Source organism: Pinus tabuliformis, chromosome X (genome assembly GCF_031772625.1).
Source record: "Pinus tabuliformis cultivar Carrire ecotype Pingquan chromosome X, CPIR1, whole genome shotgun sequence".
NCBI classification, from domain to species: domain Eukaryota; kingdom Viridiplantae; phylum Streptophyta; class Pinopsida; order Pinales; family Pinaceae; genus Pinus; species Pinus tabuliformis.
In genome coordinates this window covers 694,760,906-694,772,706 of record NC_142308.1, presented here as the reverse complement: position 1 = coordinate 694,772,706, position 11,801 = coordinate 694,760,906, and the positions used below count along the sequence as shown (strand labels likewise).

Genomic DNA, 11,801 nt, shown 5'->3' with positions numbered 1-11,801 from the left:
TGTAATTAGAACATCCAATCCCATAAATAAAAATAAAAATGTATCCGTTGCTTAAGTTCAATAAAACAAGATTTAGAGTGATTGTTGTGTACTGCGAAATTTGTTTTGATGCCAAATGATCTTTAGTTGTCTTCCAACCCCAAATATATTTTAAAAATATAGTAAATGTTTAATTCAGTGTTAACATAAAAATGTTGCTCAAATCTCTTTACTCTGTGACAATGTTTTACTTTGCTCATTATATTCATAATTATAAACATTAAAATTCAATATTATATTAACAAAACCAGAAAAGTCATATTTATAGTAAATGTAAAACAAAATACTTCATTAAATAATAATAATAATAATCATTAAAAGAACCACAAAACTACATTAAATAATAATTAATTATACTAAATCACAATTAATTATTTTAGAATTATATTAAATCACACACATTTCAAATTTCAGGAGGCTTTAAATGAACGTCGTCAAACATACTTGACTTTTACAAAAAATTTGTTTTCCCGCTGCATTCTGCGTTTCTTGTTCGCTGCTCTCATTCTCTGTTTCTTGAATCCTTCCTGCAGAGTTGAGTTGAGTTTTCTTGTTCTTGAATTACAGATCGCTGTTTCTTGAATCCTGAATTACGGATCGCTGTTTCTTGAATCCTTCCTGCACACTTCTCCTGTTCCTGAAGGCAGATTTGTGGCAGGTTTAGGGTTTCTTCCACGATGACGCCCGGGAACCAAGATGAGTCCCGGGCGACGAGAAGATGGGTGGTGATGGTTGCCATTGGAATTGTTATATTTGCCTGCCTTCTTATTCCTGTTGGTATTTTTATTCTTGGGAACAAGGTTCCATATGCGGCTACAGGAGGAGCCATACCGGCTGGTATACATACCGCTTGCTCTAAAACGTTCCACCCTCAGCTGTGCGTGTCTACGCTGGTCACATATCCAGGTGTTGATCAGCTGGTGGAACCCAAAGATTTTGTTCAGGCCACCATTGAAGCCACCATAGGTCAGGTTTTGCAATCGTACTCTCTAAAGGTTGCAGCCCCTGTTCCTGTTTGGGGAGACGGCGACGAAGGTGTGGCCCAGCAGGATTGCGTGGAGCTGCTCCACGATACACTAGATCATCTGAATGCCACGCTGCTCCACATGTCCGATTTGTCTGGTAAGAGACCGTCATTGCTCTTCATTGCCGATGTCAAAACTTGGCTCAGTGCCGCTCTGACAAACCAGGATACATGCCTCGAGGGTTTCCAGGACTTGATTGGAGGCGGCAATGCGACTCTTCAATCCACCAATGACATACTAAAAGAATCCAGAAAGTTCTCTCAATTGATCAGCAATTCCCTCTCCCTCTTCCAAACCCTTTTCAGCAACGCCGGCTTGGAAAATAAAGCTTTACCTGGTGAACAGACGAATAAGTCTGCAGCAGCTCCCCAAAACCCTCGACGGATGTTGCCAAAGAAGAATAACGCTGGTTTCAAGAAAGATGAGGGGAATAACGCTGGTCTGGAGCAGGAATTCAAGAAAGATGAGGGGCATAACGCTGGTCTGGATCAGGAATTCTATCACCATTATGGGTTGTTGGATCGATATGACATGAAGGAATTCCCTATGTGGTTATCGGCAACTGATCGTTTACTCCTACAGCTTTCCCCTGCACACTTAAACCCTGATGCTGTCGTAGCGCAGGATGGCAGTGGCAATTATGTAACAATAACCGACGCTGTCAAGGAGGCACCCAAGCATTTAAGAAGTAGAAAATACATAATCTATGTCAAAGCTGGACTGTACCTTGAAACTGTCAAAATTTCTAAACGAAAAACCAACATAATGTTTGTTGGCGATGGCAAGGGAAAGACTGTTGTTGTCTCCAGCAAAAATGTGAAGGAGGGTTCTACTACTTTCAGTTCCGCTACCTTTGGTACTATTCCAAACCTTTCTGTCTGCATTATTTTTGTTTGTTTGATTGTTCAATCCAATTTCTTGAAATACCCTTTCTCTTTCTCTGTACCTGGTTAATTGGATTTTCAACATTGTTTCATGACATGTGTGTATGGAGCTAAGGCTGACCAGTGAATTGGTTAATTGGATTTTCAACATTGTTTCATGACATGTGTGTATGGAGCTAAGGCCAATTAACAATGACTGACCAGTGAATGGCTGCATTGCAGCTGTATCCGGTGCAGGATTTGTTGCACGTGACATGACCTTTATGAACAGTGCAGGGCCTGACAAGCATCAAGCTGTGGCTCTACGGGTGGGGGCCGATTTTGCAGCGATTTATCGATGCAGTATTATTGGTTACCAAGACACACTTTATGTTCATTCTCTTAGGCAGTTTTACAGAGAATGTGACGTGTTTGGAACAGTAGACTTCATTTTTGGCAATGCGGCCGTGGTTTTACAGGAGTGTAACATTTATGCTCGACAAGGTATGCCCAATCAAATGAATGTAATCACTGCCCAAGGAAGGAATCATCCTTATCAAAATACCGGCATCTCAATACATAATTGTATAGTTACAGCAACAAGTGATCTCCCTCCCTGGATGGCATTCACTTCAACATACCTCGGGAGGCCTTGGAAATTATACTCTCGAACAGTTTACATGCAATCGTTTTTAGGCGACCTCATTCATCCCGCTGGCTGGTTGGAATGGTCGGGAGAATTTGCATTAGAAAGCTTATACTTTGGGGAATACAGGAATTCTGGGCCTGGTGCATTTCTAGATGGGCGCGTAACTTGGCCTGGTTATAGGGTGATTAAAGCCGATGAAGAAGCAAAAGAGTTCAGTGTGCCTATTTTTATCCCTGGTTCTGCAGTGGGATCCCATACATAGAAGGCCTACAAATTTGTTATTTTTTTTTTTTTATGGCAATAAGGATATCATATTTTAAATCCTTACTCGACTCTGAAATGCTGAAATGCAATACTGCCAGGAGGGGAGACCAAAAAATCATGTACTTCCTCTCATCTCATGTTAAAATGTAATCTATAACTGTTATATTTATAATCTCTCACATATTATCTGTATGTTGTTTCATTTTTATATTCAAAAATTCAAAGTTTCGAAATTCTTGACATGATGTTGCAATCTCATTTCTACCTCACAAACACTGGTTTCTCTAAACCTTGTTGGGATGATATTGTATGTAGACATTGTCACATGGTTGGTTTATAGTGTTTATGGCTCTACAAGGATTATTTCGATATACACTCTATTATTTCCTTGTGATGTATATTTTTTTTTGGTGATGTTCTATTCAACCCCAAGCTTATGAATTGATTTAATTCTAAGTTTTGTGATGTAATACACTGGGTTTGTGTTCTTGCATTATATATCACCTTTTCTTCTTCGAGTAAAGATATCACTGTTTCTTTCTTGGAAACTAAAATGTGTATATACAGGTTTTTCAACAACTCGAATTAGTGCTCATATAAAATACAAAATTTTGGAATATTCAACAAACACGCTCAAGTTGTCATATGCTAAGAGTTTACAATTAGGTGAACAATGATTTTTAATCCCATAATTACATTAGACTTCGACAAACATTTGCATGCCAAATAAAAGCTCTCCAAGGAAATAAATCGCGCTGAGGTATAGTGAAAGATTTGCATGGTTGATAAAATTACTCCATACCCCAAGGAAACAAAGCACGAACTCTTCAACAGAGAATAGCAATGAAAGGAACATGGGAGAAGAGTTCCATCTAAAATCAGTAAACTCAGTTCGCTCAAATTTGCAAAGGGAAAATTCATTATGTCAATGTCATGAGGAAGTAAAACAAAATTAGTAAAATATGCCCGTGAAGTATCACAATAATATATGCACATTGCAGATTGAGTCAATCACTTACTAGATAGAATTCCCTCCCTTCCAACGTTTGCCATGGCTCTGACCTCTAAGTAACTGTGAGCTTGAATTATCAACATGGCCATAAGATTGAGAATGGTCACATCATATATTTTCATGATTTTTTTTCTTTATCCCGAGTCCCATCCCTCTTTTCACATTAATGGGTCATGTCACTTGTAGGTGACATGACCCATACTTTATACGAAGTTGATTCGGTTGTTCATGAACGCTGAGAGACAAAAAGCTGGCCTTTGCCTAATATTCCTAAGGTGCCTCAGTTTGACATGCTTCCCATTGCTCCTCTAAGCATTTTTGAACCAAAGCAACTTTTGAATCCCAACAATGGATGGGAGCGTATCCAAGTTGCTCTGGAGCCCTTACTGAAGATATGACTCTATGTACTGGCCAACTGGCCTGATTTTGTTTGCACATCTTGAGTTCATTTGTTTATGAACTAGAGCAACTTTTGAAGCAACAACGGATGTGAACCTATCCACGCTGATCTTGAAATCCCAACGAAGATATGACTCATATGTACTGTCCAGATGGCTTGATTTTGTTTGTGTATATCTTGAGTTTGTTTGTTTAAGTTACTTGCATCCAATCGTTAATCATATTTTTACCGTTATGGACCAAATTTACTCAAAGTATTTGTTAAATTTGGACAACCTAAGTGACTTTTTAATGCTTAAGATAAGTTGAAACATTTACTTATGTTGATTACAATACATCATACTCTCAATCACATTATGAACAAAATAGATGTGATGTCTGACTCATATGCAAAAAAAAATATAGCTCAAGTTAAATTATAATATTAAATTAATGCTCTTTCATGGCCACATTTCCTTATTACGTGTTGTGCATAACTATAAGTTTGCCAACATACAATTGATTTTGTGCAAGAAGTAACCATAGACATGCCAAACCCTTGATACAGATCTCGAATTCCTCCGTTTTCAAAATTTTGCCAAGAACATCCATTACACCAATCCCAAGAAGGTCCTAAACCATCAACCTCTAACAAGCCTGACACACTGGTCTGGGAGTTAGCGTACATAAGAAATTGAGTATTGTACAGATCCTGTTAAAGCGTGAAATTTATTGAATTTGTAACGTTTAACTCAGATTTGTTCCTGGGTGGTTGTTTGCTAGAGCGTAATATTTTAACAGCCTTAGGAAGTATATATATATATATATATATATATATATATATATATATATATATATATATACACACGTTTTAAGGTATGAGCTTGTTGTAAATAGGAGAAAATGTGTTGCAATGAGCAGGTTACCAAATAGAAAATATCAAAAATGTTTGCAAAATTGTTAAGAGTGTACTTTGCATGTCACTAACAATAATTCTTTGTTAAGAACTAAATCTTAAACAATTTCTGGGATGCAAGAGTGGTGGAAACACATATGGGATGTGTGGAAGCACATTGATTTGAAATGAGTGAGTGTAACATTTTGCAACAATTCCATGGTAATGAAAATGCATCTCCATTTGTACCTTGATTCATATTATACATCCGCTCCATCAAAAATTGCTACAACTACTTTTCATTCTCAATTTGTTGGTTCACATGGTAATCAGGTATAAGGTGGCCATATTTCACAAGTAGAGGAACATAAGAGTGAAGACTCTTTCCATATTTCATTCCTCTTTCATAATCTTCCATGTCAAAATGATGATCAATCATATTGCAATCTTGATAAGTAGTCAAATGACCTAAAAATCCTCACTTAAGTTGAAACATTGGATAGTCATTAGCCTAACATCCAATTTCGTGTTGATATAAGAAGTGATGAGTGCCCAAATACATTGGATGATGTTTTACTTCCTCAAGAAGACCCTAATTTTCAAGGCTTCGATCTAATTGTTGAACACCCTTCTCATAGTTTGTAAACTCTAGTTTTGGATAATCTTCCTGTTCAGAATGATCTTGGAACTCCTCTGATCCATGCATTGTCAGATATCAAACCAAAATATTCAGATTATTACACTTTTGAAACATTAATATACCCTGTTGAAGAAGAGAAATTCCAATCCCAAAATCATATCGGTATATCATTCTTCGGTCATTATGAATGTCATGTTCATTTCATTAATCTGTAGCCTTCTCATGATATGCTCTTACATTCACCTCCCTGCCATGTCTAAGACCTTCTCTTGGATGATAGTGGGTGTTCAAATAATATTATAGAGAATAATATGTGTGATCCAACATTATTGCAAGTTGATATGAGTATGCATGCTTTGAATTCTAAGTCTTTTTTGGGTGCAAGTGATTTGTCTCCTTCTGGGTATTTTCATCAATACACTTCCCGTCATTCCATGATAGGCTTGACGAGTCTGCTACACCAACAAGTTATCTCAATCCTTTAGGTTTTTTGCTCGCTAGCATTGGCTACAATCAAGTATAGGGTTCCTATTGAAATTTCCTCACGAAGTTTGCTTCTTCCTCATATGATATGTAGCTTGCATATTTGGGTGATTCCTTCTCCTTCCCTTTATATGTGGCTTTGAAAGCTTCTTCTCTCATATCTGATGGACCCCCTTTTCTCATTTCAAAGGTTGTTAGGATCCCATGGAGTTGTTCGATAGTGAGACTCTTCAAACACTGCATTTCTTTAATAGCAGAGACTTTGGAATCTAACTTTAGAGTTAGTGATCTCAAAATATTTTCAACAACAATCACATCTTTTATTTCATCTCCAAGATTTCCATTTGAGTTAACAATCTCGTCCACTCTAAGGAAAAAAGTTATGACGCTTTCATCTTATCGCATTTTAAGTGTCTCATACTGAATTCTAAATGTTTTAAGTTTAACACTTTTTACCTTGGCATCACCTTCATAACTTTGGATAAGATTATCCCACATTGCCTTTGCGGTGTTCAGCTACATGAACTTCACAAATCCAGACTCGGCCAAACTTCCCAAGATGGCATTTACAACCTTTGCATTGGTTTCATATTGTTTCTTCCTTGCAATATCTACGGGAATAGAGGCCGGATATTGATATCCACCTTCAACAGTTGCCCATACATCTGCTCCAAGTGCCTACAAAAATGCCTTGATTCTCACTTTCCAAAAGAAAAAGTTAGTTTGATTAAATAAAGGTGGTTTGATACAAAATACTCCTCCTTGACTACACATCTTGACAAATCTCATTTTAAACGATCAAGCTTGTACTGAGGGACCTGCTCTGATACAAATTGTTAGGAAAAATACTTGGGGGGGAGGGGGGTTGAATCATTATTTTAAACTAATTTCAACTTTTTATTTCTTATTCTGATTTTTTTACGTTACTGCCCTTAAAGAAACCAACGTATGTACATGACTTTGAAGAATACAAACAATGTATATCCAAATAAATAATTTATCAATTAGTTCATTAACTATTCGTACTTAACGGGATAATTATTACTTCATTATTAATTCATTAAGAAGAAACCATGAGCCGTGAAGAACACACAAGAAACATATCAACACACAAGAAAATCATGATTTTAGGTGGAAACCCAATGTGGGAGAAAACCACCCAACCGGTCGGGGACCAACAGCAGCCCAAAGTTCTCTTTTCACCCTGTTACCAAATGCAGTTACCTAACGCCCACGGTTATTGAGTCAACCAGTTCACACCCAGCCGGTCCCAATTGCACCAGAGTCTTCGTCTTTATCTTCTTCTTTTATTATAAAGGAAAACATATTATAATCTTGTATTCGCGCAAAATCATACCAGTACACAAGCACCGACCTACAAAAGGCTACAACCTTCTCTCATTCTCTAGCATCCACTGGAAGGGAGATCCAACCCCTGATCTCATTTATCGGCTCCTAACGGAAGGGATCTCCTACCCCATGTACAAATTATTCAACTACTACTAGAAGGAAGCTTCGACTTCCCCACTGAAGGCTCCAACCCTCAACACCTTTGTGGACCAAGTTTCACAATATTTCATACTGGATCCAACTGGGTCAAAACATCAAACTATAGGCCACATTTCATCATATTTTTAGACTAGACCCACTTCCATCATTAATATAAAATAAAATAACAACTCTGAAACCAGTCAATGAATCAAATCATCTCAATCATCAAATCAATCAATAAATCTTAGCAAGAGAATACCAATCACATCACATCAATGCACAACCACTAATAAATATACCAGACCATATATTGTTCTTCACCGAAATCAAATGTTGTCAATCCAAACCCTGATTAAACATATGTCTGAATGTATACAATATTCTTCTGAATCATACCCGCATATGTACGCACTTCCCTTGAAGAAGACCTGCGTACAGATCTCAAATAACTGACACCTGAATCTAAATTACTGTCACATTGAATCCATCATGGATTACTGAATAATATACAAATCATACATAGTGGCATCATCACTAATCAACATTCCATTCCATAACCAAATCAACCCAACCAGTATTTTCAATCACATACTATTATGAGTGAGACATCATCGATAGACAGTAGCAAACATAATAGAACTGATCAAACATCATCAACAACCCATATTGGAAAACCCTAGCATGTATACAGGAATTTTACAGAGAACATCTGTGTACGTATGTGCTTACCATTCTTAACACCCGCGTACAGATTCTGAACTTTCACAGAATATATACAAAACTACTTAGAAAATGATCCAAGTATGGACACGAACTTTCATATGTGCATCAACGTATAGACCTAAAATCAATGACTCAAACCTTTGCTACAACCACAACACATATTGTGCATACTTCACTTTCACATATCCACGTCAGAGAATTATTATCACACACATCTATCATTGTTATCTATAATCACAAAAAAGGTCAAGCAAGCATATTCATTACTATTCTTTTAGATCTATTAGATATGAGCCTCTTCCATGCTCCTTGGTGCACCCGAATTTCAAATCAGATTATACATTAATAACCCATAATTTGCACTTATAACACTTTGATCTCCATCTCCTTATATATCTTTTTGCTTAGCCAATATCTTAGGTAAATACCTTGGTTATGTTGTAAGTATTATTTGATGGGATCAAATATCCGTTGTCGCTTCCAAATACTATGGGACAATACCATCGTAAAGACCCTTGGTATTCATAATATGGTGGTGTGGATTTTGTATGTGACTTCTCTTCACCATAATTGCGTATGTCTTCATGGGCCAGAAGATATTTCGAGTGCGATTTATGCTGAAATATCTGTTATAGTTTCCTCTTTGATTTCCTCCATGAGACCAAATCATAGTGATGTCATGGAAATTGCTTTTAAGAGCATCTTCTGCCAAGAGTGCATCTGTTCTGCTTTTTGTGTAGACCATATCATGGATCCATTAGCTGTCTTTAGGGTACACTCTAATGGTCCGAAGCACACACAAGGGTTGTCCAGCAAATTAAGGCCAAGGTAAAAACACTCCCTATTCTGTATGTAGCTGATGATAATGCTTTTAAAATTGTTGAGTTAGATGCCAGCGATATTGGATGGGGAGGCATCCTTAAGCAAAGAAAGGATGGGATTGAACAGATTGTTCAGTTCACCTCAGGGACTTGGAACCCTGCGGTACAAAATTATTCCACCATAGAAAAAGAAGTCAAAGCTGCGTGGAATTGTATAGATAAGTTCGAATTTCATCTAGTAAACAAGAAGTTTCTACTAAGAACCGACGCCTCGGCTTTGAAAAAGGCATTAACCAAAGATATTAAAAAGCATGGAGAAGCTAAGTTTTCCAGATGGCAGACCCTCTTTGCTAACTACGATTTTGAAGTTGAGCACATCAAAGGAGTAGAAAATTGTTTACCAGATTTCCTTAGCAGGGAATACATCCAGCAATAAGAACATGTGCTGCTAATTGTTAGAGAATGGGATCAAAGTCAAAAACAGGGAATTCTAAGAACAATCCCAGAAAACAAGAGTTGGTCAGAATATAAAGAAAATTGGAAACCAACCTGGAAATTAAGAAATACTAAAGTATTAGATGCAAACCTGCAAGCACATACTGATATTTTTCACCTACTACCAGAATGAAGAGTGTACCCTAAAGGCAACAGATGGATCCATGATATGGGCTACACAAAAAGTAGAACAGATGCTCTCTTGGCAGAAGATGCCCTTAAAAGCGATTTCCATGACATCACTATGATTTGGTCTCATGGAGGAAATCAAAGAGGAAACTATAACAGATATTTCAGCATAAATCGCACTCGAAATATCTTCTGGCCCATGAAGACACATGTTGCAGCCTTATGGCCTGGAGGTGATCCTAAGCTTATTTTCCCCGATACAATCTATGATCTTGCAGGCTATAAAAAACTTTGGTGGGGTTTTATAAATATTGATGGAAAGGATGAAACCCACTATATCAAATTAAAATTTGGAACAAGTGGAATCATGCAAAGGAACCAATAGTGCGATTGGCTACAAACATGGTGGACAAATTATGGAGTCAATAAAACTGCTTTTGACCCGGTATACCGTGAATCCTACAGTCGATTTAAATGCGACAATTGTTTTCAGCATAGCATCCCGGACTGTTTTCACTCTCCCTACAACAATGTTAAAGAAATGCTACAGATTTCAGATAACGAAACCTTAAGAGAATATATGACTAGACACTATGAGTGGCTTGTTTTGACCAAGATCAAGCATCAAATTGTTTTAAAAAAACCCATGATTGTTAGAAGAATATTTACCAAAGCATGGGATGAAAATTTGTACAAAAAGTTTCGGTTTCCCGAAATCACTGTTTTTAAAAAAAGGGTTCTCGTGGGCTTGTCCTTAAAGCCTCCACTTTGTAAACACGATGTCTAGTCACAAGGACTAGAGGAGGGGCGGTGCGCTGTCTCTCGGTGAGGTTCCCGACCAGTTTTCTCGCGGGCTTTTCTGTACAAAAGCATCCACTATGTAAATATCTGGTCAGAATAATTTCCGTGGGATTTGATAAATCATCCACAGTGTATTTATGTACAAATATTCTTCAGTCACGAGACTTGGAGCACTTCTCCGAATTTTGGTGTGCTTTGAGCCACATCTCCATGACTGACAGAATATTGGTACAAAAGTTTTTCGGCCCAATCACTGAATGCTTGTACCCTCCTTTTTCTATAAAAGAAAGGGGTAAGGCTCATTCAGGGCATTCAAAGTTTGAGAGTCTTAGAGTCATAGAGATTTGAGAAGCCTGTGTATCAGTGTGCTCGGCATTGGTAAGAATCTAAAGTGGCCGGACCTTGTAGAGTTTAAAGTCTTGAGTCTATATATGTCTTGAGTCTGTATATTCTGAGACAGAGTCTGTGTTTTGCCAGGAAGCCTTCGGTAACGCTCTCTCTCCTATGAGAAGCTAAAAGTCCGATAAATGCAAACACAGTCAATCTTTGGAAGGGATACATTGTAACATATTCCATTTTCTGAAATAATATGAAAAGAGTGTTGGTGTTCATTCTGCATTTGAGTACTTGTGTGCTTGAGTAAATGTCTGTTGTGTAGTAGTTGTTTTCAAATTATCTTTGCCTTGAAGTTCGCCAAAATTTCGCCAAAGGATAGAAGGGACGCCAGACCGTTAAAAGGCGAGGAAGCTGTGTGAAAGTTCGACACAACGAGAAATATCCAAGTAGGTTCGTGTATGGGTTCATGTAAAGGAAGATAGTTGAAGGAAATCGAAGAGACGCAGCAAGGCCAATGGACGAGCAAGCTTGTGTGAGAAGCACCTGCTTAAAATTGGTAAACATGGAAAAATCGAATGCTATATTATCATTCAGAACATAGTCAAGATTTCAAGACATGGCTGGGTATTGATATAGGATTATGTTTATCCTACTCATGTAATTTATATATGTTTTATATTTTAGACAATATTTTGGAATTTTCATTTTATAGCTTATCCATCTAAACAATAATTTTGAATTCGGTGAAGAAAATGTT

General features: G+C 37.4%; 1 protein-coding gene across 1 annotated transcript; it reads left to right on the top strand.

The window, feature by feature from the left end:
- The first annotated feature begins 518 nt into the window (after positions 1–518).
- LOC149141894 (pectinesterase 2-like) lies at positions 519–3,042 on the top strand. Its single transcript, XM_089448003.1, has 2 exons — positions 519–1,920; positions 2,171–3,042. Exons 1-2 carry the CDS (start codon positions 717–719, stop codon positions 2,836–2,838), a joined length of 1,872 nt encoding a protein of 623 aa, XP_089304129.1. The 5' UTR covers positions 519–716; the 3' UTR covers positions 2,839–3,042.
- Positions 3,043–11,801: the final 8,759 nt, after the last annotated feature.